The sequence below is a fragment of the Crocuta crocuta genome, unplaced genomic scaffold, assembly GCF_008692635.1.
Source record: "Crocuta crocuta isolate KB4526 unplaced genomic scaffold, BGI_CrCroc_1.0 scaffold167, whole genome shotgun sequence".
Lineage (NCBI taxonomy): Eukaryota > Metazoa > Chordata > Mammalia > Carnivora > Hyaenidae > Crocuta > Crocuta crocuta.
Genome location: NW_027532406.1, coordinates 2296162 through 2323375, shown reverse-complemented (window position 1 = coordinate 2323375; position 27214 = coordinate 2296162). Strand labels below are relative to the sequence as shown.

At 38.0% G+C, this 27214-nt stretch overlaps 1 protein-coding gene across 5 annotated transcripts; it reads right to left on the bottom strand.

Annotated features, from left to right (window-relative positions):
- Positions 1-1673: 1673 nt before the first annotated feature.
- AP3M1 (adaptor related protein complex 3 subunit mu 1) lies at positions 1674-26861 on the bottom strand. 5 transcript variants are annotated; one of them, XM_077778604.1, is made up of 10 exons: positions 26776-26811; positions 26500-26618; positions 14994-15269; positions 14193-14364; positions 10711-10848; positions 8985-9070; positions 8237-8370; positions 7190-7397; positions 5585-5729; positions 1675-5115 (listed from the first exon to the last, which is right to left on the bottom strand). In XM_077778604.1, the coding sequence occupies exons 3-10, from the start codon at positions 15264-15266 to the stop codon at positions 5015-5017; spliced, it is 1257 nt and encodes a 418-aa protein (XP_077634730.1). In that variant the 5' UTR covers positions 15267-15269; positions 26500-26618; positions 26776-26811; the 3' UTR covers positions 1675-5014. The 5 variants fall into 5 exon arrangements, with proteins under 5 accessions (XP_077634733.1, XP_077634730.1, XP_077634731.1 ...); XM_077778605.1 differs by lacking the exon at positions 26500-26618 and having other exon boundaries at positions 26776-26861; XM_077778603.1 differs by lacking the exon at positions 26776-26811 and having other exon boundaries at positions 26341-26769.
- Between the last annotated feature and the right edge of the window lie 353 nt (positions 26862-27214).

The window sequence follows — 27214 nt, the reverse complement described above, 5'->3', positions numbered from 1 at the left end:
CATTCTCCCTGCAACCCCACCCCATTCTACCCACCAGGCTCCTAAGACCCAGAGCCCAGACAACTTAGTTAAGAAGGAAATCACTGTGCCTCCAAAATTTGTTTTGGGCTTTCCATATTACATTGCTCCTGACCCTGGCTGTGTGCTATCTGGGTCCTTTTCAGAAGTGAGCTTCGCTGCTACAAGGGAAGATGGCCTCTGGGGAGCCCCAGTAGGCGGGGCCTGGATTTACTTCCTGCCTTTCCCCAATTTAATCCTTCTAATTTCCCACAGTACAAAACCAAATTTCACTCTCTCAGGAGNCAAGCACTGCCTGTGCAAGGGAAAGTTCCAGTCCTATATCCCGCCTCAGCCTGTCAAGGTAGCCACCCCACAAACACACTGTGTGTCCTGGTGCTTTCTGCCATTGGAGGGGCAGAGTAGCCTGGGGGTGGCCCTGCCCATCTTCCCAGCAGGGCCACTCCCAGGAGCTTCATGCTTTGTCACTGCCTGCAGAGGTCTGTGCTGAGGCCTTATCATTCATTCGTAGTTCTTATTGTTCTGAGCTGAAATGCTGCATTTAATTTTTAACCAAATCATGTCTCCTGTCCTGGCTTTTGTATTCTTCCCTCACCCTCTTCCTAAATAAGATTTTAAAGATATGTGTTTGTTCATTGTAATTTTGAAAGATCCTTTTTATCCTTTGGAAATTTAGTCCTAAGAATTGGTGCTTACCTCCCAGGAATGTTTAATAGAAAGGCAGTCCTGTCTGAAGGGCACTTCCTACCTAAGGGAAATTGTTACTTGCAGACTGGAATTCTGTCACTGTTGGGAATGAGTTAATGGGAAATAGTCCTCAGTATATTCCTACCTTCCTTAACCAAGACCCTGTACCCTCTACTCCCTCCCAAGTATGAATGTCCAAGAGAGTAATGGGTATAATATTTAATTATCACCACAAGTTTTCTATTAGCAAAGTGAGAGAGAAGACCTTTTCCTTTTTTGCACTTATCACTGCTGTCTAAGCATTGCCCAGCACATGAAATCTTCTTTCTTCCCAAAGCCAGAACTGGATGAGTAAAGGAGTAAGAACCCTTGCCTGAATGTCTTTTCTTGTCACCTCCAATGTATGTTAAATCTCAACATCGAATGTGTATAACTTGTCTTAAGTTGGTACTGTACACTCAGGCTTCCTCTGTTTTCTTTTAACTGATGAATATTATTTTCAAGGCCCTCAGCATATTTGTAGTTGCTTACATGATATAAATGCAATATTAATGCCTTTAAAGTATGAATCTATGCCAAAGATCAGCTTTTGTTTTATGAAAGATTACTTAGAGGAAATAAGAAAAATCGTTTGCTCTCCAAGTTCTTCCAGTGTTTTGAGACACTGGTTTACACTTTATGCTGATGTGCTTTTCTCTAATATCAGCGCTCAAGACACAGTGAAGCAAATTAAAAAAAAAAAAAAATCCCTGAAGACTGATTAGAGACATCACCACTTAAAAACTACATTTATAAGCTAGGATTTGTTATACGCAAATATTTTCTGCCTTTTCTTTTCTGTTTCAAACAATAAAGTGCATTTGTATAAATGATTTAAATGATGGATATATTATTTTAGCAAAATTGTTTTGAAAAATAGCCAAGGAAACTAATCTTTAGGATCTGGCAACTGAAGACTTTTATTTAATTCAAATGTACTGGATGAACAACATACTACTTCTGTATAGCAGTAGTATATTAACAAGGATCTCCATAATAAAGGACAGGTTTGGGATTATATACTAGAAGAAGGTGATAAAGGTGAACGATAGGAGGAAAGCAGCCAGTTGATGTGGATCATCCAGTATTCTGTCTTCACCTAGCTAGCTGTGGAGACCATCGCCTTTAAGAAGCTGAAGTGGTTGGTTACATGTGCAGGAATAGCACATACCCATTTTTCATACTTCAAAGCCCAATACAGAATAACAGGGCTGTCAGGGATCTGCCAGGGCTAGAAGGCAGAGAGCTAGCTTTTGGAGACCTAACTCCTTTTGCTTGAGGAAGCACTGACTAAAAGTAGGAACAGGTACTTGGAAGTAGAGTGGGGACATCACTGTTGTGCCTGGTTTTCTATATCTGAAAGGGGATTGTTAAAGGGGGGAAGTGCTGCAGACTACACTTCCGATTTAGAAGCGTTGCTGACTAGGGAGGCGAATTCCAGACTCCTGGAGTTGAAGAGAAATATCCAAGGCTACAGGATTAGCTCAGCAGTATCTGAAAACAGTATTCATGGTCTCATTTTTGTTCCTCACCATATGTTCACTGGTGTTGCCTTCCTGCTGGATCACATCTTAGCTGTTTTCTCAAATCAGAGGACTAAGGACAGTAAGACCAGCATCTTCCGAGGGTTGTTCTGTAGCACCACTTTAGGAATGAACCCATCACATGAATACTCTTTGAATATTTTTTTTCCATATTTTTCATTAAAAAAATAGTAAGGAAATAGGAATTCTAGAAGAAAGAAAGCTCAGTGACAGAGTTAGGTCTCTATAAATGGGTTTTTTTTTTACTCTGAATATTTGATAGTAACTTCCTTATACAGAAAATGAGCATCGACTTCATTTGTTCTTAGGATGTCTCCTTTAAGAATTTATAAAATGGGGCAGTTCTGGGATTAGCTGGAATTCTGTGTTTGAGAAATATTCTACTAAGTATTCGTGGATCTTTTGTTACTTATTAGTAGGTGGCGCTGGTGGTAGGGAGAAGTAGGGAGAGTAGCTTTGATCACTTACTGCTCAGTCTCTGGCCAGAGGGTGATGCTTAGAGAAAGTATACATGGCTGTTAACATACTGAGATTAAGAGACGAGCACCTGGGAGTGCTTTGCGGCAACCCTTACACCTTATGTGATGATACAGAACAAAATCTGGTCATGTTTAGCTTGCTCTGATATGGAGGCATGCCCATCTGAGAATGTTCAACCAACAGTCAAGCTAAAAAAAAAATCAACTTGTTGCTTCATTTTTTTTTTTATTGACAGTAAAGCCAGGTTAGATAAAGGATTTACTGGATTCAAATTAATAAATACAATAATTTAATTATAAAAGGAAACAGTCTACTTGGAAGTTTTAGCAGAAATTGCTAAAGACAAGGGACTCTTGGCATATAATCTGTTTATATGTAAGAGAAGATAGCACAGAAAGAAAATTGGGACAGTCCTGATACAGATGGTTAAGATTAGGAATTCTGTAGAAAGAAATGTACTGACTGTTCTTTTAAGACAGGACATTAGAAGACATTAAAAATGAAAAGCAACTGAGCTGGGTAATTAACCTCAGGCAAAGGGAATAAATATTTGGCAACACCCTGATTTTAGCTGCCAAGCTGATATTGGTTACCCAAGAAATTCCAAATTTGCAAAAAAGTGCCATTTCCTATTAGATGAAAGGCAGGTTGGGTACCCTAGGCAGGCAAAGGTAAGAATGCTGCTGTATGATGGGCTGTGTACCAGCATCAACCACTAGCCCTTGATAGCACAATGGGATAAATTTAAGGGCCATTCTTAGCATGATATGGAAAAGGGAGTTGTAAGCTGAGACGAATGAAAAGAATGGAGTCATGAGGAGAAGAAAACTAATAGCATAAGAACATGTGGGAACTATGAAGAACAAGCACTTCTATTGGGAACTATGAAGAACAAGCACTTCTATCTTTCAGGCTTTCTCCATTCTTTATGTTTCATGAGGCAAAACAACTGGGCAAGGACTCCAAAGCCAATTAAGTTGAGTGAAGCGATACAATTACTGACTGACTTGCCAATCATGCGGATCAATATGGTTTCATCAATGCTACTGAAGGTTTTGTTTCTGCGTCAGTATCATGTACATTCAAGTATTCTGTCAGTATAGTAGAGACATCCAAGTAATAACTATGACAAGAGCTTCGGGAAGGAATCTACTAACTACTGTAGCCTTGGGAAGCACACAATAGGAAAACCAGGTTCCCCCTGAAGACAAGGGATGCAGGTAAATTTAAGACCTTAAGAACAACAACAAAAAAGACAAAAGGTTTAAAAGACTCATGATAGTGAAGCAGGCACATTTTCTTCCTTTTGCTGAACTAGGGCTTGAGGCCTTTAGGCTAACTGCGGTTTAAGTGGTGTTGACAAACTTTATAGAACATGAAGGTGGCAAAGGTTCACTGAAGTATCTTACTGCTTAAATTTGCTTCAAATCTCAAATGCTTGTGCTTGCAATAACTTCCTAAAAGCAGAAGTAGTGTTCCCTTTTATGACCTTAAAGTATTTGCGCCTTTGATACAAATAATTTTTACTATGCTATCTAAACGGCTGAACTAGTGGCACAAAACTGAGATGGTACTTACTGCAGCAAGGTCCCTGTAAATCAAAATCCGAGCTTTACATACAAATCTTATTTATAAAAAATACAATACCAAGTACAGTGAGAATGAAGCATGGAGCAGTAGTGCCCCCTGCCAGCCATGTGGAAGTGGCTTCTGCTACAGTGCTTGCTTAATGGCACAAGTGAAAAGCTGAATAAGGCAAACACTTGAAGAGGCAGTTTTCTGTAAACTTTTTGGGGGTGGGGGGATTTCCTCTGTTGGGGGAGTTGCTGATTTGGGATGGATAAAATCAGGTATGCAGACATTTGGCTGCACTTGATGCATCACATTACAGATTAAGACAGCTGCTGGCTGAGACCAGTTCACTTGTTTTAGGGGACAGGTGATCACTGTAGACTTTTGCCTTTACTGGTACAATGTGCAGCCATCAGCTGATGTCCCCCACAAAGGAAATCACCTCCCAAATCTTCCTAACTGAAACAATACAAAATAAGCTAAGTAATTCAAAGTTTCCTTAGCTTAAAGCTCCTTAAGAACCTTACACTGATTACTAAGCAATTTCGTTAGCGGTGTGTAGCTCAACAGGGATGCTTTAACTAGAATATGTATTCCCACCCACTTGGTACCTAACAGTAATTAACTATAATGACACTAGGAAAACAAACATCTTGAGGAATTTTGGCCTCTTCTCATGTCCTCACTTGGAACTTTCCAGCTTTCGTGACATATTTGACTCCTTTAAAAGGCTTGTATTTCTCGCCATACATGTCCAAGCGGTTTACTTTTAAGCCTGTATCAAAAAGAGTAGGTAAGGAAAGGAACAAATTATTATCCTGGTCACACCAACCAACAATATTTGTTTAGCAATGAATACTACACAGTAAATCTGACATTAACCAAGGGTCCCTTTTATCATTCGGAAGCAATCTCCTTTCTACTATTCATAAATTATAGCACTGTTGGGTGATGGTTTTAGTTTAGATTCCCATGTGGGCAAGGAATGCCTTTTCAAGGTAATTCTTTCTGTGAGTATGAATGACTCCTTCTTTTGTGCTTAGATGGATGGAGGGGAGATCTGGTGGAAGAAAGCTATGTGAAGTTGAGGTGCTCCCCAAAATCATTGTACCCAAGAGGGGGCCCCATAGCACACTGTGAAAGTCAGGCTGGAGTTAGTTCTTTCTAGAGAGGGAATGTTAGTATAGTACCCTTCTAAGCAAAACTCAATTAACCTGTAAACACAAGTTAAAACTTATCCTTACCAGAAATAGCAAGCTGCTGGATCTTAAATTGTATGTTGAGACTTGGATTCTCTTCTGGCTTGGGTGCTCCAGACTGTAAATTTACCAGTCCTTTAAGACTTGGGAGCTTTTGTGGAGTAATTTTTCCTACATCCCATGTTAGTACCTTAAAAAGACATAACAACCAAATACAACCTGAACAATTTACTAAAGACAAATGTTCAGAGACAAGGTTCAAAGACACTAAAAACTTCTGTACAGAATGGAGCACAGTGTCTTGGAAACAAGAGACCTGGAATCTTCTGTGACTCTGAACGGTGAGGGCAGAAAACCAACATTTGTAGAGCGTCTACTTTTGGATACAGTATTGTGCTTAGCACTAGTCATACATTATCCCAAAGAAGCACAGTGGCGCTTGGGTGCAGGTGGTTAAGTATCCAACTTTGGCTCAGGTCATGATTTCACGGTTTGTGGGTTAAGGCCCTGCGTTAGGCTCTGTGCTGACAGCTCAGAGCCTGAAGCCTGCTTCAGATTGTCTCTCCCTCTCTCCTCCTCCCCCACTCGCTCTCTGTCTCTCTCAAAAATAAACATTAAAAAAAAGCCTGTGACGCGGATTCTATCTTCTTTTTACAAATGAGGAAACTGAGGCTCAGTGGTCAAATGACTTGCTCAAGGTCACACAGCTAGCTAGGTTAGAGGCAAAATTGGGATTTGGACCTAAGACTGATTTCAAATGTTCTTTCTACTATATCGCTTTCACTGTATGTCTCTGGGCCTCAGTTTACTCTTCTGTAAAATGAGAAAATGGACCCAAATTAATGCTTATTAAACTTTTAGCTTTCTTTGTTCAAATGAAATCTTTAGTGTAGAAGCTCAGTCACAGTCAAGAAAGTGAAGCTGTTATGGTTGAAGCCAAGGTGAAGGGCCAGGGATCTGGAGCTCCCCCTCCATTTCTCAGCCCTGGTAGTATCTGGGTAGGTTCTTCAAATCCTTAGGACTGGATTGGATGATCTTTAACATTCAGTGACTTTATTTAAAAATATGCCTTTTTACTTGTCTGGCAGTACAATAACTGCCGCTGAAAAGAATCATACTTTTTACCGAAGCAGGAAACTGAGAGAAAATCATCTTTTAAGTTTCTCTGAAAACCCTCTGCTAAAGGCACATTTACGTATGGTGAGGATGCAGCTTTCCTAGCCAGTACCACCTGTGGAACTGCAGTGCTTTTTAAATTAAAAAGAAAGGTCTTACTGATCAATTTCTACAGAAAATTAAACAACTAATAGACTACAAAACTATCTTCTTATATCAAGGTAATGCTTTTCTCTTTTTAAAAAGCCTTTTACATCTTCTTCCTCATTAGCAAGTGAGTCTCTAGATGAACAGTGGATGAGAAAAGACACGCTCTGAGGGAGAACAGAATGAGTCTGTTTTCTATTCATCTCAGCAGCAGATGTGGGGTTCCCTCCAGAGCCAAGGGCAGAAGCACGGCACAGTATGCTTTCCAGGTTTTGTTAGGATCTTTAATTTTAACCAAGACATTAAACCCTTCCTTCTGCCCTCCCTGCCATCACAAAATAAAGACTGCAGGAACACTTGCTTACTCTTGATGAGAGGTGGTCGTACCTTGGTAACTGGATCAAATGTATAGCTGCCTTGTGTTGGTGTCAGGTTCATATTCAGTACAACTTTTGGCATGTGAACTGTTACTGTGATTCCTTCAATAGTTTTCCCCATATTCTGCTTTGGTCCAATTGTAATATCGAATCTGCCACAAGAACTGTTCTCCTTAAAGCTGATGCAGTGTTTCACATACACTGGTATTGCCACTAGACTGAAAACAGAAAGACAGACTCAACCACAAACATAATTAATGGTGTGAGACAGTTCTAGAGGTAGCCTGAAAACCTCAGTCCAGAGTGTCCTACCCGGCTTGTGACTCTACCATAGGACCATATAGCCCCAGAACTGGAGATTCAGCATCTGTACCAGAGGGTTTGAGTACATCAGTGTTCTAGCACCACTGCACTAAGAATTGTACAATTTCTGAGCAATACATATACAAATCAAGATAGTATAAACAACTGGGGCAAATAGCCCTAGTTTAAAGAAATGAAAAGATAATTTAAAATTATACTAAATAATAGAATTCCTGTGTGGTAAGAGCCAAGAAACAACTCCTCTGCTTTTAAGTCTTGTCTGATATTACCGGAATACCTTCTGATATTTTCTGGGGACAAACCAGGTATAACCCATAATGCTAATTCATTCATTTGAACCTTAGTAAACAAAAGAGTGACCTGAAGCCAGTTAGTTGGGAGATACCCTAGGGAGCTGGAGATCTGTCTATCTCCTTTAGCTATGAAGCCTAAAAACCACAGTAAAATTCTGGCATGGGTTCAAGGTTTTGCCCAGGTTATGCACAGTCCAAGATGCTTGTTCTTAGGTATGTATTTTACTAGTCTCATTTACTACTATTTTATACTCTCAGATTCAAGGTACACTGATTATTTTAGATACGTATTTTCACCAGTTCTTCCTGAGTCTCCTGCTGGGCCATGGCTAAAGGGAGCAGTGATGAATTCAAGTATTCAACTGTAAGAATGAAAAAGGTGAATTCTACCCATCACCCTGATATATGACGGTAGATTTCTGGCTGATGCATCAACATACTTTTGTGAGCTGACACGATATGATATGAGTCGGAAATTTCCATCTGGAGGAATAAATGACAACACTCTTTCAGATTCCCAACGCTTGAACCGGATGCAGGGGTGGAAGCTGACATCATCTAGAAGCCGTGGGTTCTGCCAGGAAAACAAGACAGCAGTATTCATAGGGTGCACTGAATATGGCAACTCTACTCAGACATGAGAAATTAATTTACTCCCTAAAGATACAACGGTCATGTTAAGAGTTTGTTACTATGACCACATTAACAAAATCTTAATGGACGGTGTTTTATTCGAATTTCAGTAACTTAAGTAGAAAATGTAAGTAGTATCATTTCCATTTCATAAATGAAAAAACTAAGGTTCAAAGAAGTCAAGGTCAGGACAAGACAGCATCAGAACTATGTTCTCTTGATTTTCTTAGTGTATCATGCTGAGTCTAAAGTAATGAAAAAGTTCAATGCTCTTTCATATTAGCAAAACAAATAATAATTTGGTAAGTGAGACTACAGATTTGCAGAAGCTAGCAAACTTAGGCCACTTCTGGCACACTCAGGAAAAGACCTCAGCCTTTTCATAAAGGCCATGCTCATCATGTAAAACACTGTCTTGGGAAGCTGTACTATGAATATCTCTGAGATAATCCTTACAATCTAAGATACAAGCATCTCTCAGTATTTATCATTTCATTCACTACTTCATATGTATTAGGTATGCAAGGAACTACAGGACAGGAGAACAAAACGTACCATGAAAGAAAGAGAAAGGTCAGGCATTCCAGATAGCTTAATGCAAGCATCAATGACCCCCTGAATTTCTGCAAAGACTGTAGATCCTGAAGAAAGAAAGAGATAACATCACTGGAATCTGAGTCTTTACTAGAGCTATCACTCTATCTGAAGTAATGGAGATACCTCCTGAGTGTCAGACATAATGAAACTTGCACATCTAACAAGTTAGTGGACAAAGGATCCATTACACCAGTTATGACAATTTCTTCACTAAGTGCCATGGCCCACACCTAACTCTGGTATGTAATTCTAAGGAATATCAAACTTGACTCTATCTTGATAGTCAAACTTGAAAGACTGCAGGATATGAAGTTAAAAAATTTAAAAAAGTGGTTTTTTAACACTTACTCATTTTTGAGAGGCAAAGAAACAGAGGATGAATGGGAGAGGGGCAGAGAGAGTGGGAGACACAGGATCTGAAGCTGGCTCTAGGCTCCAAGCTGTCAGCAGAGCCCAACGTGAGGTTCGAACCAATAAACCGCGAGATCATGACCTGAGCTGAAGTTGGATGCTTAACCAACTGAGTCATCCAGGTGCCCCTTAAGTTAAATATTTTTAATGGAATTTAAAAATGAGGCAAGTTTCTCATGAAATGGTCTGAACTGTTAACTTTTATGAAACAGGAGGCATTATTCTGTAATAATACAGCTATTATTCTGTATGATGGAATTTTATAATGAAAAAGGGCACTCAATAAAGGAAAGATATTGGCTGTAATTCATAATAACTCATTTTCACACACAGACTAGCTGTGTGACCTTAAGCAGATTATTAAGATCTTCTGAGCTTCAGTTTACTTACATATAAAATGTGAGGGTTGGATTAGATGTTTTAAATAAAATTTTATGATTATAAAACAGTACTGCTGTTTTGTTTGGGGTTGTTATTAGAAGTACTGCATACAGAAGTGCCTGGGTGGCTCAGTCAGTTAAGTGTCTGACTTTGGTCTAGGTCATGATCTCATGGCTCCTGAGTTCAAGCCCTATGTCAGGCTCTGTGCTGACAGCTCAGAGCCTGAGCCTGCTACGGAATTCTGTCTCCCTTTTTCCTCCCTGGCAAGCACTCTGTCTCTCTCTCTCAAAAATGAATAAACATAGGGGTGCCTGGGTGGCTTAGTTGGTTAAGCGACCGACTTTCGCTTAGGTCATGATCTCACGGTTCGTGGGTTCGAGCCCCGCGTCGGGCTCTGTGCTGACTGCCAGCTCAGAGCCTGGAGCCTGTTTCAGAGTCTGTGACTCCCTCTCTCTCTGACCCTCCCCTGCTCACGCTGTCTCTCTCTCTCCTAGAAATAAATAAAACATTTTATAAAAAAAAAAAAAAATGAATAAACATTAAAAAAATTTATAAAAAAAAAAGTACTGCATATAAAGTGGTAGCAAAAGTACGGTGTATGGTAGATAGATACACAGTAAATATCTGAATGAATAAACAGCAAGAGGCAGAGGCGTACAGGGTAATAACTGGCTTAACAAGGCAGCATGAGATCTGATTTATAAGGTTTGGCAGATCTCAACTAGTGGTTATGAAAATTATATGTAACCTCTGGGCAAAATAAACAGATTTTTAAGCTATTAGAAAGTGAATGCCTTTCCACTGAAGCCATACTGTCAAGGGGTTTCAATTTTCTGTTCAGCTTATGTCGGCTCAACTGTCTTCCCAAATAAGACCACATGCACACAATTACCTGATTTATCTATAATTGCATCTATTTCTTCAACGACATCAAAATAGGCTTCATTGTTTGTGTACTTTACCCCTGCCCGGCGCCATGGGATGTTGGACAACTGCCCAGTGGGGAGTGTGTCCCCAACATTACTGCTGCCTAGAAACCAGAAAAGGAGAAAGCAAAGGTAATGCATTAAATGGTCAACAGAAAAGCTATTTACAAGGGCACCTCGCTGGCTCAGTTGGTAAAGTGTGAAACTCGACACTGGAGTTGTGAGTTCGAGCCCCAAGTTGGGTGTATAGCAAACTTGAAAGAAAGAAAGAAAAGCTGTTAACCATAACCTCCTCCAAAACCCAAAAACCAAAAAAAGAATGCTGTAGTTGCTTTGTTACTGTTTGGATTTTTCTTCATTGAAGTTGTGGATGGTTTCCAGAATTGTTGGGAGATATATTCATACCAACATGATCACATTTCTAGAAGACAGAAGTAGACCATGTGGTCCTCTGTGTGCCAAACCAGGTTAAATTCATTTACTTATCTTTTGCTTCCTGCATGTTAATAGTAACCTAACCTAATTCCAGCGGCTTAACAACAGAATCTCATTCTGTTGTCACTGATGAAGAAAAGAGGCTAGTTGTTTTAAAACCTTCTGCTGATACAATGTCTCCACTGAGAATACAAAGTGATAAGTAGGCCCTTTGGTATTCAGCATAAATTCTACATGAGATGCTGCCAAGCAGGCCTCAGTAGAGTAACTGGATGAAGAACACACTCTGGCCTTCTCCCATTTTAAGGTCAGCATACCCATATGGCTGCAATATGGCTAATGTTTAATGTCTGGCTAATTTACAGGTAAATTGACATATGTCTTAAGGTAAGTCTGGTTGTCCAAAACGTCCCTGAGCTGTGACATATTTAACATTTTGATTTACATTTCCAACATAAAAGTAGTACATGCTTAATAACAACACATGTGAAGTTCAGAAAAGTGGCTAAAAAGATCTATCTTCCTTTTACCAAAATACAACTACCATTAACATTTTGGTATAATTCTTTAAACCTTTCTCTCATAAGTAGGTTCCACTTATTTTTTTCTATTTTGATAATTTTGTTTTTTTTATATAAAATTTCACAGTCTCATCTGATTGGTGTTAGTATCTCCAACCTTTTGCCTTCTAGAATTTTTGAAAAACACTGCCTTAATCTCCCTGTTCAAAACTTTCAATGTTTCCACATGGCCTTTGTGATAAAAAATAAATATTTATTCTAGCATTCAAGAATATCTTCAACTTAACTCAATTTTATCTCTCAGTACTCAGCTAAAATACAGCTCTGCTTCTGCTAAACAAATTAATACAATTCAAGGTTTTTCACTTTGTGTGTGTTTTCTCATATAGTTCCATCCATAGAATGCTTATTCCTCCCTCTCCCCCTAAATTCTGTTGCTTCTCTAGAGCTCTGCCCTAGGGCCAACCAGTACAGTTCAGGAGGAATTATTTCATCCACTGAACGATTCTCTTGAATTTTATAAAGCTCTGCCTTAATAACCTATATATATTGTCATTCTATTATTTTAATAATTATAAAATACATGTTCATTTTGGAAATTAGAAAGTGTAAAGGAGAAATAAAGGTAGTATGTAGCTTCTTAGTTTGAGATGGTCATCGAAAACATTTTAGAACTTTTTTGTCTGTATGCATTTTTCTGTATAATTAAGATAACTTTTTATGGTTTTGTGTTTTTTCTTCCCATTTAATATTATATAATGTGTACTTTCAAGTGTCACTGCATTGTCTATAAAGTACATAATTACCTTTTACAATCTTATACTATTATTATTTAATTTTTTTCCCCAATCTCTCATTCAGAGTGTAAGTTTTAGGCACACAGACACTCCAGCTTATCTTTCCCTTAATTTCTCTGAACACTAAGCCTTGTATAGAGGATGAATAAAGCTTTTTTTTTTTAAATTTTTTAAATGTTTATTTATTTTTGAGAGAGACAGAGTGTGAGCAGGGGAGGGGCAGAGAGAGACGGAGACACAGAAGTAGAAGCAGGCTCCAGGCTCTGAGCTGTCAGCACAGAGCTTGACGCAGGGCTCGAACCCACAGAATGTGAGATCATGACCTGAGCCAAGGTCGGATGCTTAACCCACTGAACTAACCAGGCGCCCCAGGGGATGAATAAAGCTTTCTTACAAGCCTCTCATGCCCCACTTTTTAGATCAGTACATTTGGAGAGGGGTTTACAATGGTAGACATCAGAGCTGGTGTGGCATGTAATATTTCACAGAAATCTTTCTCTAGAAGACTTCAATGCTCTCAAAAAAAAAACAAACAAAAAAACCGTCATCTGGATGTATCTAATTTCTAGCTACACTCAAGAAATACATCAAAATTATNGGGTGTTATGTGGAAACTAATTTGACAATAAACTATTTGTAAAAAAAATAAATAAAAAAAATAAAAGGAAAATTATAAAAAAAAAAGAAATACATCAAAATTAGAAACTTACAACACAAGTACAAGGCCCGCATTGCACGAGATCTCACAAAAAGACTAATTTCCTATCTCTTTTTAATAAATCTTCTATACATATAAAACAAAGACGTGGAGGAGACAATATGAACTCTGTGGTAAGGATCTTAAATTTTCTATAGTCTAGTAATTGAGGTTTTATATATTTTATATATAACATAATGCCAGTTTTATAATGCTATCTTTTCTCAGCTTTTATTGAGATACGACTGACATACAACATTGTTTTAAGTTTAAGTGTATAACACGTTGATTTAATATACTTATATACTACAAAATGATTTTGAGTATAGTATTAGTTTACATATTCATCACATCACATAAAATAATACTATTTTAAATATTACAGTGCCAGTCTATAAATAGATTGAATGCTCCTCTACGTAGCCTTATATATTGGCTTCCCTTTTATATTGGCCTCTTTTTTTTTTCTTAATGTTTTATTTATTTCTGAGAGAGAGAGAGAGACAGACAGCATGAGCAGGGGAGGGTCAGAGAGAGAGGGAGATACAGAATCTGAAACAGGTTCCAGGCTCTGAGCTGGCTATCAGCAGAGAGCCTAACACGGGGCTTGAACTCACGAACTGTGAGATCATGACCTGAGCTGAAGTCGGATGCTTAACTGAGCCACCCAGACACCCCTATATTGGCTTCTTTAAGATTAACTGGGAAAAGTTATTCAGTCTTATTATTTAGTGTTAAGTAATAGTATTAATGTTATTGTGGTCTTATAGAAAAATCTGTAATAAAAGAATAATAACCCCAAGTTTTCTTTTTCATTTAAGACCCAGCCTCTTCCCATGACAAGAAATGCACATTTATTTTCACAATAGCACTAACTTTAACTCTGGTCAAGCTAGACTACCTTAATAATCTGTCAGATCATAAATAATAAGATTATAAACAAGTTGTTGATAAAGTGTTATTTGCTCAGTTCCTAATGCAGTATGTTTTCACCTTACCTGTAATAGAGTTGACAACAGAACGTAGAATTGTTGGTGGTTTAATAAGTTCTTTCAAAATATTAGATTCGGTAGCCAGTGGAAATCCATTGTCTAACATTTCTTCCAAGAGTTCATATACAATGACCACATTATCCTTAATTGCAGCTTCCGAACACTCACCAAAGTAGTCCTTAACAAAATGCACATAATTTTGCACAATGGAGGACATGAAGAAAGGCTTGCTAAACACTCTTTGTTCAGAAGGATAAACTTACAGTAGCATAATTCATTGTTTAAGATGTTGAAAATACATAAATCAGAAGGAAAAAATGCTCTGTAGTTCTCTACATTATTCTTTAATATTTTCTTAATATTTTTAGATTGAACTGAATTCCTATTACATATTAAGCCAGAGAGTACTTCATCTGCCTACCCCCAAAACACAGATAAATTTTCAATTATTTGGTACATTTAGCAAGGTAATAAAATGTACATATTAGAAGACTGCATAACCAATAAAAATCTTGGGACCATTCAGAGAACTGTATGTAGAGGACATTACTGTTTCCTGATGACATAATTTGTAATACATATAAAAAATAAGGCTTCCGCGACCATGAGATTACGTGCTCTACTGAAACAGTGGATAGAGCAGCCATGTATACTGCTATACACCCGACAAAAAAGGGTTTATGAATTTATGCTTAGTTGAAAAGAGCGAAATAGAATACACATTAAAAACTGGATAATTAAAGAATATAATGTGTCCTACTCCTAACTTGAGTGATTTAAGTTCAAAAGATGTGATGAATAACCAACCTGAAAAGTGTCAGCAACTCGATGTAGGAACTCAATTACAAACAGAGGTGGCACTTCAGTCTGTATGACAGACACAAAGAAGAGTTTATCACGGTAGATACTGATGAGGTAGTGATGAGGTGTCGAAATGACAGGGGGTACATTTTCAACATCAGCAGCTTTCTCTTGAGCTTCAAAGAAATAATCACAGACAGACTGGCTCACAACACTCTTCCAATGCTTCTCTAGAAATATGTCACCGGAACAGTTTATGAGAAATAGACTGTGAATCATTTTCTGGGGGGAAAAAAAGTTTAAGTTTAGTGTACATCAAAGAGTACCCTTGTGTTATTCTGACAAAACCAGACAAAGGCAATACAAGAATATACAGACCAATGTCACTTAAGAATAGCTATAAAACTCCTCAACAAAATGCTAGCAAACTGAGTCTAGCAACATATAAAGATTATATACCTTGACCAAATGGATTTATTCTAAGAATGGAAGATTGGTTCAACATATGAAAATCAATCAATGTAACACACAATATACATAAAATAAAAGACAAAAAATATAATCATTTAAAAATGTGCAGGAAAATAAGTTGACAAAATCTAGCACCTGTTTATAGTAAAAATACTTCAACTAGAAAAAGAAACTTCCTAACATTGATATGGCATCTATGGAAATCCCATATATCTATGATTAGAGATTATAGATTAAAACCTTTTTCCTTAATATCAAGAATAAACAATGATGTCCACTCTTACCATTTTTATTCAATATGGTACTAGAGATTCTAGCCAGGACAATTAGAAAATGAGACCAAAGTCTTCCAAAGTGGAAAGGAAGAAATAAAACTACCTCTATTTGCAGATGGTACAATTTTGTATATGTAAAGTCCTAAGGAGTATAAGCGTACATACACAAAAAATCATAGTTAATAAATGAGTTCAGCAAGCTTGCAGAATACAAGATTAATATAAAAATTGTATTTTTTATTAAAAATTTTAAAAAAATGTTTATTTATTTTTGAGAGAGAGACAGAGTGTATGCATGGGAAAGGCATGGGAGACATAGAATCTGAAGCAGGCTCCAGGATCTGAGCTGGCTGTCAGCACAGAGCCTGATGTAGGGCTCGAACCCATGACCTGAGCCAAAGTTGTACACTTAATCAATTAAGCCACCCAGGCACCCCCAAAAAACAATTATATTTCTACACATTAGAAATGAATAAAACCTGAAAATGAAATTGAGAAAACAATTCCATTTACAAGAAGATCAAAATGCTTAGGACTAAATTTAACAAAAGTGCATGATTTGTACATTGAATAGTACAGAACATCACTGAAAGAAATTAGAAATTAAAAATATCTAAAACTTGGGAAGATATTTCATGTTCATGGATTAGAAAACTTAATATTATTAAGACAGCAATACTCACCAAATTGACCTAAGATTCAAAGCAATCCCTACTACAACAGGGCTTATAGCTGCCTTTTTTATGGCAACTGACAGGATCATCCTAAAATTCATATGGAAATGAAAGACACGAGGAGAGCCAAAACAATATTGAAAAGAAGAACAAATTTGGAAGACTCAAACTTTCTGATTTTAAAAACCTACTATGAATGTACTATGTGGTACTGACAAAGGGATAGATCAATGGAATAGAATTGAAAATTCTGAATATATATCCTTACATATACAGTCAATTGATTTCTGATAAGATTGCCAAGACCATTCAGTGGGAGAGAGAACAGTATTTCAACAAATGGTGCTGGGACAACTGGATTTCTACATGCAAAAGAATGACTATGGATCTCTATCTCATACCATATACAAAAATCAACTTACAATGTATCAGAGACTAAATATAATAGCTAAATAAAAACTCTTAAAAAAAACCATATATGCATTAAGTCATCAGGGCCCTGGAATAGATAATTATTTTTAGATATGACACCAAGAGCACAAGCAACAAAAGAAAACACAGATAACCTGGACTTATATCAGAATTAAAAATTTTTGTACTCTGAAGGACATTATCAAGAAAGTAAAAAGACAACTCACAGAATGAGAGAATAATCGCAAACCATATTATTTTATAAGGAACTACTATCCAGAATATAGAAACACTTACAACTCAATAATAAAAGGACAACAAAATAAAAAAAAATGTGTAAAGAATTTGAAGACATTACTTCAAAGCAGACAGACATACAAATGACCAATAAGCAGAGGGCCCGGTGCTCAACATGTTCTCAAAATGTAAATCAAAATCACAATAAGATATTATTTCATATCCATTAGGCTAGATATAATCAAAATGCAGACAATAATAAGTATTGACAAGAATGTGGAGAAACTGGAACCCTCATAAATTGCTGATAGGAATGTAAAATGGTAGAGCTGCTGTGGAAAACAGTTTGAGTTATCCAAAAAGGTAGAGTTACCAAATGACTCCAAAATTCTGCTCCTAGGTATATAACCAAGAAAACTAGTAACAGATGTCCATACAAAAATCTGTATACAAATGTTCCTAGCAGCATTACTCATAATATTAAAAAAGTGAAGACAACTCAAATGTTTATCAACTGATGAATGGGTAAATAATAAATTTTCAAACAACAGAATTATTCAGCCATAGAAAGGAATGAAATAATAAATGCTATAACACGGCTGAACCACAAAAACATTATGTTTCGAAGCTAGACAAAAAAGGTCACGTATTATATAATTCCATTTGTATAAAATGTCCAGAATAGGCAAATCTACAGAGATAGAAAGTAGATTAGTGGTTAGCAGGGGCTGAGTGGAAGGGGAAGAATGTGGAGTTAGTGGCTATGGGTTTGTTGTTTCCTTTTAAGGTGATAAAAACTATCTGGGATTAGAGATAATGGTTGTACAACTTTGTGAATATACTAAAAACTACTAAATTGTACACTTTAAAATGGTGAATTGTATAGTATGTGAATTATATTTCATTTAAAAAATATTCTTAATAACTGTGACACACAAATCTACTCCCAGGTGGATTAAAACATGTATACAAATGTGAACCAAAAACATGTATAAAAATATATTGGGTGAAATATGTTATGAAATATGTTATGGTGAAAATCTGCAACAACTCAAATGTTTATTAATAGAATGGAAAAACAAACTACAGTATATTATCAAAATGAAATATTACATAGCAATGAAAATAAACTTGTTACATGAAGCAAATATGGATGAATCTTACAAACACAATACTGAACAAACAAAGCCAGATGCAAAAGGATATATTCAGTAAGATTCTACTTATGTGAAGTTCTAGAACAGACAAAATTAATCTATGGTTTGAGAAATCAAATGCTATCTTTTATGGAGGAGAGTGAGGGTAGTGACTAAGAAGGGCATGGGGGTGGTTTAAGGTACTTGTAATGTTTTATTTCTTGATATAGAGTAGAGTTACAAGCTGTATTCATTTTGTGATAATTCATTGGGCTTTATATTGTGACATACAATTTTCTGAGTGTTAATTATGCTTCAAATAAAACCTTTTTATTGCCTTGCAAATGGGGGATGGTGGAAAAATATCTAATTACCTTAATGTGCTCCCTTCTTTTATATGGATAATATCAGTTATCAGGTGCTTAGTCTGGTGGTCAATTAATTCAAAATTACACTACTGTAGAAGCGTAGCTCAGCTGTAAAAAATTTAAAATGAATAGTTTCTCTGCATGAAGATAAATTTCAAAGAGGAAAGGAAAACTCTGCAGAATGGATGGATTCATTCAATTCTGTTGACACAGGAAACAAGAACATAAATCTGACTAGTTCTTTTATGATTAAGTAATTTATTTTATGAAAGCAGCTGACATTTAAGGACTATTTGGTGATGATTTCCCTTTCCCTTCTGACACATGCTCAAAAGTTTTTACATAAATTACTAATTACTAAGATGTGTTTTAGTAATTACTGTATTAATAAAGTGTGAATGCTGTTAACAGTTCCTGCTTATTAGAAACAAAAACATTTCTTTGTTCAAAGTCATCTCAACTTAGCAAGCAATTAATGTGACAATAAACCCTGACACCTCAGGCACTGGACCTACTAAAGTTTTCTAGATTAATACCTGTGAAACCTGTTGGCACAAAAACGGACACATAGACCAATGGAATAGAATAGAGAACCCAGAATTGGACCCACATGTGTATGGCCAATTAATCTTTGACAAAGCAGGAAAGAGTATCCAGTGGAAAAAAGACAGCCTCTTTAACAGATGGTGCTGGGAGAACTGGACAGTAACATGCAGTAGAATGAAACTAGACCTCTTTCTTCCACCATACACAAAAATAAACTCAAAATGGATGAAGGACCTGAATGTGAGACAGGAAGCCATCAAAACCCTAGAGGAGAAAGCAGGAAACAACCTCCTTGACCTCAAATGCAGCAATTTCTTACTGGACAGATCTCCAAAGGCAAGAGAATCAAGAGCAAAAATGAACTATTGGGACCTCATCAAGATAAAAAGCTTCTGCATGGCAAAGGAAACAATCAACAAAATAGGCAACTGACGGAATGGAAAAGGATAGTTGCAAATGACATTATCAGCCGAAGAGCTAATATCCAAAATCTATAAGGAATTCACCAAACTTCACACCCGAAAAACAAATAATCCAGTGAAGAAATGGGCAGAAGAGATGAACAGACACTTCATGTTCTGAACAACAGAAATGTTGCTCAGCATCACTCATTATCAGGGAAATACAAATCAAAACTACCCAGAGATACCACCTCAAGCCAGTCAGAGTGGCTAAAATGAACAAATCAAGAGACTACAGACGCTGGCGATGATGTGGAGAAACGGGCACCCTCCTACACTCTTGGTGGGAATGGAAACTGTTGCAGCCCCTCTGGAAAACAGTGTCGAGGTTCCTCAAAAAATTAACAATAGAACTCCCCTATGACCCAGCAATAGCACTGCTAGGAATTTAACCAAGGGATATAGGAGTGCTGATGCACAGGAGCACATGTAATGTTCATAGTAGCACTTTCAACAATAGCCAGATCATGGAAAGAGCCTAAATATCCATCAACTGATGAATGGACCAAAAAGATGTGGTTTATATATACAATGGAATACTACATGGTAATGTGAAAGAATGAAATCTGGCCATTTGTAGCAATGGGATGGAACTTGAGGGTGTTACGCTAAATGAAGTAAGTCAGGCAGAGAAGGACAGATACCATATGTTTTCACTCATATGTGAAACAGGAGACACTTAACAGTGGACCATAGGGAAGGGGAAGGGGAAAAAATAGATAAGGAAAGGGAGGGAGACAAACCCTAAGAGACGCTTAAATACCGAGAACAAACTGAGAGTTGAGGGGGTTGGGGGAGAGGGGAAAAGAGGTGATGGGCAATGGAGGAGGACACTTGTTGGGATGAGCACTGGGTGTTATATGGAAACCAACTTGACAATAAACTATAAAAATATACTGAAACCTGTTCATTTTTCTAGTCAGATGCTTTGTTTAATAGGTTTGCTTCATGTCAGCTTTATATTTCTATTTGGATGTTAAATAGTATCATCGGGGGCACCTACGTTGGGCTCTGCACTGACAGTGGAATGTGCTTGGGATTCTCCCTCTCTCTGCCCCTCACCTGCTCACACTCTTTCTCTCAAAACAAATAAACTTAAAAAAATAAGCAGTGCCATTGGAATAGACTTGCTATACAGAACCTATGGGCTTTAAGTATCACCTCTGCTGATACACTTAAAAAAAATAAAAACAATGAACAGGAATATCCAATGAGAAGATCTGCAACTAAATTTGTATTATGACACTTTTTCTTAGAATAAAATCTTCATCTGAAATATAAAATGTATCTTAAAGGGGAACAGTGTAATACCCTCAATGAGACTCCAATTTGAGCACTTCAACTGAGCCAACTTTGGAATATGATACTCTTTGCAAAACTAAATTATCAGCTCCATTCAAAGTGTTTTATTTATTAAAGGTAAATAAAGTAATAATAACTATAATGTATTCAGTACTAACTGTGAGCCAGGGACTATGCTAGGCACTTATCAACATTATCTCATTAAATCTTCACAACTCAATGTTATTAATATCATGCTTATTCCCTTTTTACAGATAAGATTATAAAGTCTTAAAAATGTTAAGTCAGATCATACAATAAGAGCAAGGATTCAAACCCAGGTCCAGGTGAATCTTAGGCTCCCTTTCTCACCTGGCTCCTAGAGACTAGTTATGAGGAATATTCTCTAAGGCAGCACTGTCCAATAGGATTTCTTGCAATGATGGACCCATGGGTCATATGTGGCCACTGAGCACTTGGACTGTGGCTAATGCAACTGATGTACTGAAGTTTTAATTTTAACTTAATTTAAACTCATAGAACTACATGTAGTTAGTGTTTATCATAGTGGACTAGGCAGCAAATGGGTAGCAAATACGCTCTTTGAGCTTATAATTTAAGAAAAAGAACTGAAGGATGTGTTTCTTATTTAATTAGAAGCCAAAATGTGCTGTAATAATTTACAGCAAAAATTTTATTTAAAAGAGCTGACATAAGTTATATTCTTAAATCAGTTATCCTATATAAGTATAGTTCATATGGGGGCGCCTGGGTGGCTTATTCGGTTGAGCGTCCGACTTCAGCTCAGGTCATGGTCTCACGGTTTGTGGGTTCGGGCCCCACATCAGGCTATGTGCTGACACCTTGCTTAGAGCCTGGAGCCTGCTTCAGATTCTGTGTCTCCTTTCTCTCTAACCCTCCCCTGTTCATACTCTGTCTCTCAATAATAAATAAATGTTAAAAAAAAAATGTATAGTTCACATGGATCTGTGGTACTTTGTTGTCACAGTACACCCCAAAAGAGCTGCTTGTTCTTGAAGCAAGTGACTTCCTAGTTCCTTTAGAGGCCACGCCTTCCTAGTTCCTTCATTTAGAGGCCACATTCCTATTCATCCTCTTAAACTGGTGAAAAATTCTTTCCAGGAAAAGTTTCCACCAAAGTTATTTTTTTTTTTGGCAATAGTTCAAATCTCAGAAGAATACTGTAAGTTAAACCAGCCATCTGGATTTATTGTTATCCTTAATGCTGAGACGAAAGTGTAACACTTGTGGCTCTCAACACTGCTTAGCTTTAAAACCTACTTTACCCTTCTTCTATAAAAGAAGAGAGCTTATTTCTTCCATTCATTTTATGAACAAAAGCCTAATGCATATAAGTTAAATAAATGCCACATGTAGCAGTGCAAATTGGCCTCTTAAAAAATTTTTTTTTAATGTTTATTTTTGAGAGAGAGAGAGACAGACAGAAAGACAGAGTATGAGCTGGGCAGGGGCAGAGAGAGAGGGAGACACAGAATCTGAAGCAGGCTCCAGGCTCTGAGCTGTCAGCACAGAGCCTGACATGGGGCTTGAGCTCACGAACCAGAACCATGAGATCATGACCAAGCTGAAGTGGGATGCTTAATGGACTGAGCCTTCCAGGTGCCCCTAGCCTGTTTCTTTAGTTACTTATTCTTTTAGTAGCTGCAGTTACTTCTTTTATCATTTTAATAAACTTTCTGGGAAAGTTACACACTCACTGCAACCACAACCATTTTTTTGTGATTAGTGGCTTTTGAATCAGAAAACAGAATGCTACCAGATTATTTTAAAGCCACTTGAGAAACTGTTCAGAAACAGTTCCATCAGAGCTCTGACTGCAGCTTACATACTTCATAAATCCTCTTTACCAAAGTATGAACACTCAACCTGATGAGTCACAAACAATGCAAATATAACACACATGATCCCTGACTTAGGGTGGTTTGACTTAAGATTTTTCTACCTTACAATCATGCAAAGGTGGTATGTATCTATTAGAATCCATACTTTGAATTTTGATCTTTTTCCAGGAAAGTGATACCATACTCTTGTGGGATGCTGGGCAGAGGCAGTGAGCCACAGTTCCCAATTAACCACATGATCACCAGAGTGAATAAGCAATACACTTATAACCTTTCTGTTCTTCACTTCAGTATTCAATAAATTACACAAGATATTCAATACTTTATTATAAAATACACATTGCGTTAGGTAATTTTGCCTAACTGTGGGTTACTGTTAAGTGTTCTAAGCACATTTGAGGTAGGCTAGGCTAAGCTATGATGTTCAGTAGATTTAAGTATATTAAATGCATCTTTCACTTAACAAATTTTCAACTTACGATGGATTTATCAGGACATAAGCTTATCGTAAGTGGAGGAAGATGTGTAGTCAAATTTCTATCCTTGGAATAGTGTGTAAAAAAGAAAATGTATTTCTTCTACATATCACAGAATGGGGGCATAAAAGGGCCCTATATGCAAAGTAAGAGAATGAGACCAGAAAAGACTCTAGCTCCTCTGATCCTCAGACAATACTCAGACTATTTATTCATTCAACAAATAGTTCTAAATATGTTTTATATACAGTAAGCAATGGAGTTTAAAAGGGTGAACAAAGTAAGAGTCCCTGAACTTAGAGTGTTTAGACTTCAACAAAGAAGGCAAACAAAACAGTAAGATATAATTTCTATTATGACAGAATTCCTTCAGAATTTCACAGATCGTTGAGGTGACAGAGGACACAAGAAAAGCAGGTGAAGTGAGGGGAAGTGGTGAGATGTGACTGGGAAGGAGACTGGCAGAGACTGGTCCACTTAATTTTCAGTGCAATGTAAAGTCATTTTTTCTGGTTTTAAGCAGGGAATTCATGAAATCCAATTTACAGTTTTAAGAAAAACTGCACTGGGGCGCCTGGGTGGCTCAGTCAGTTAAGCACCTGACTTTGGCTCGGGTCATGATCTCAGTTTGTGGGTTCAAACCCCGCATCAGGCTCTGTTATGACAGCTCAGAGCCTGGAGCCTGTTTCGGATTCTGCAGCTCCTTCTCTCTCTGGCTCTCCCCAACTTGTGCTCTGTCTCTGTCTCTCAAAAATAATTAAATGTAAAAAAAATTAAAAAAAACCCCTGCAACATGGGAACTGAATAAAAAGACAACTGGATATTGTGACAATGGCTGATAGATGAATTATGGTGGTGGCCTGGACTAACAATGTTGACAGCAGGGATGTAGGATAATGAAAAGATAGGAGAAATATTTAGGCTAGAGCAAAGATTAGGTGGATTTGGGGGGGTGGAGATGAGATGAACAATGAGACATTTAGCCCTGCTCCTGTATCGTGACCCAATTCTGGATATATTTGACTTAAATGGATACATTCACAAGACCACTGTATGTATAGGTTTGGTGCTTCAGAGAGAAGCCAAGATGAAGACATGCTTATGAGTAAACACAACTTTTTGTTAAATGGGGATTATAGCTATACAGAGAAAAAAAACGACAACAAAAAGTGTGCATAGTAAGAGAGTCTGTGGAAAGAACTCCAACATTTGAGTAGGATGAAGGAAATGGGCCTAAAGGAAGACTGAGAAGATGTAGGGGGGAGGGTAAGGGTAACAATTTTTAGTAACTGGAGTGTGTTAGTGTATTTCTGGAAGAATGGAACACTAAGCGTTTTAAATGGCACAAAGAGTTTGAGCTACAAGAACTGAAAATGTCTGTTTCTTTTTTTTAATTACTTTCTAAGGGGACTTTTTGGACTCTCCTTCAATCACACTTTCCTGTATTCTACTATTTTTTGGTCTCATATTGAGAATTTATGATTTAACACATAGAGGCATCGGTGACCTTAGTAAAAGTAGTTTTTGTGGTAGTTCAGTGGAATGCTAGAAACAAGGCAGGATGAAGTAGGCTGAAAAATAGCTCAAAGTGGGAAAAACAGAGAAAGGAGAGTAGATGATACACTCAAGAACTCTAGCTGTGAAGATGAAAAGACACAAAAATAAATGGGAGTATCTCAAAATACAGTTAAGGAAGAATATTTCTAAAAGGTTAAGAAAAGGCATGAGTAGAAAGGAAAAGTCAGATGATGTAGGAGAGAGGAAATAACTGAAAAAAAGAGGATCCTGATCAGGGAGGAGAGGATGGTACTGGGAAACTAGGGATTTGCTTTCCCTAAGGGACACTTTTCCTCTTTAAACAAAAGGGAAGAAGGTTTGTACATTTGGTTGTAGCAAGATGATTGTTTGTTTTCTCTATGTAATAGAAGAGATCATTTATCGAGGGAAAGAGAATTCTTCTCTATAAATGTCATTTGCTACTCATGCACTGACATATTACTGAGCTACTTAAACATATATACTCTAGAGGGAACTCCAACAGTATAGTATGCTGAATGTTTAGAAATACTGTAAAAATCCTAAAACTCAGGTAAGAAAAACTAACCTTAACTGCAAAGAGAGCTTTCCTACAAAAGATATGTAAATTTCAGGTAATTCTTCACTCACCTCATTCCCCCACATTTCCTATATTCCCAATTCAGAGTCCTCTTTTCTCTCCAAAACTGATTGTTCTATCGTTTCATTTGTAATTTTGATTCCATTCCTTTCTCTTTTCTTACATTTATATCATACACATTGGTTACTTGCTTTTTGCTCCCCAAAACATAGTATCCTGTATTCTTTAAGCCAAACCCCAGAGGCACCTGGGTGGCTCAGTCGGTTAAGCGACCAACTCTTGATTATCGCTCAGGTCATGATCTCACAGTTTTGTGAGTTCAAGCCCCAGGTCCAGCTCTGCACTGACCCAGCTAGAGTTTGCTTAGTATTCTCTCTCTCTGCCCCTCCTCTGCTCGTGCTTTCTCTCAAAATAAACTTAAAAAATAAAATAATAATAAAACAAACCCCTGTCCTTATAGGGACTTGACACACCCTCAATAATCCTTTGATTCATGCTCCAAAGATGAAGAATTGATTAGTCTACAATTGCGACCTCTCCTCTAAGTAACTGACTGTATTAAAGTAGCTCTCTTAACTTGCCTAATGACTTCCTAATCATCAAATCCAGCTACCTAGTCTCAGACTTCAACTTCCTCCCTTGACCCTTGCAAGATTTCATTTCATTGATAACTTCCCCCAAACCAAGACAATCACTTATTATACGAAACTTCACCTGTTTTGTTATCACCTCGAAAGTTTCTTTTCGGCTTACTTCCTACTCTTTTTTCTTTCCTTTTTTTTTTTTTCCTTCCCCTTTTAATCTTTCTACCATCCACACCTAAGCCCCTGTTTCAAACTCGGTATATCCCAAGCTCCACAAAATTCCTCCTCCTCGTATATGGGCTCCTAATTTTAGTGGCACCATCTTCATAATCATACAGGCTATAAGCTTAAGCTTTGGATACAAGCCAAACCCAACAAATCCAACCAGCCACAGTGCTCATCACTTTTCCATACTCAGTTTAGATTCCCGTCACCTCTCTCCTGAAGAACTGAAACACCTTCCTCACGGTATTCGCCACCCAGGCTCATCCGGGCGCCACCCTCTAACAGGACGTCCGTTCAGGTTACTCGGGGTTTGCCTTCCAAAGCAAAAGGCTGGGGCTGAGGTCCAAGTCGTTGCTACTTCAGCTCACCGTGGGTGACAAGATCTTTTTCCCGCGCCGAAGCACGGAGAGGGACCCCAATGAGCCTGAACCTCTTGGGCGTGGGACGCGAGAAGGCCGGGCTGCAGGTGCACCTTTCCGTTCCGGTCCTGCCGGCAAGAAAGCCCGGAAGGCCAAGAGGGAGGCCCAGTCAGCATCAGAAACTCTCTCGAAGCCCAGGCTGGAGTCCGGAGCCCCAGCTATTCAGCCTGCTCCCCAGTTTTCGAGCTGTTCCCTGTCCGCAGACTCCCCGCCCCTCACACTCACCCCGACACCTGGGCCAGCCAGTGATTCGGCGCCAGGTCCGCTACGGACCTAGGCTGAGGCAGCTGAGAAGGCCCCGAGGACCCCGCAGGTGGGGTGCCCAATAGATTGCCTGACAAAAGCTTCAAAGAAACCAACAGGGTCTACGGTATTGGGAAGATTAAATAAGCGGAAAGACGTTACATGAGAAGAAAGACGTCTCTTGAGGTTTAGGATCTAAATCTTCTAGTTCACCCAGAACCTAGAAGAAGGTGGGTTTCGCACCATGTGGACTCAGGCACTTGTACGCAGCCTAACTCAGTCTAGGGTCTCCCTACAGCCGGGGGGCGGGATTAGAAAGGGTCTGAGCCAATGGCTGTGGAAGGAAGAAACACGGAGTGGAACGAGTCAAGAGAGGCGGGGTTTGGGGAGAAAGGGGCGGTGATGATATGAGGGGGTGGGC

Coding starts and splice junctions, on each gene's coding strand:
- AP3M1 (XM_077778605.1), bottom strand. CDS start 15,266: ATGATTCACAGTCTATTTCTCATAAACTGTTCCGGTGACATATTTCTA. Junction 14,365..14,993: donor GAGTTGCTGACACTTTTCAG/GTTGGTTATTCA, acceptor CATTTTGTTAAG/GACTACTTTGGTGAGTGTTC. Junction 5,116..5,584: donor CCAGCAGCTTGCTATTTCTG/GTAAGGATAAGT, acceptor TTTTTGATACAG/GCTTAAAAGTAAACCGCTTG.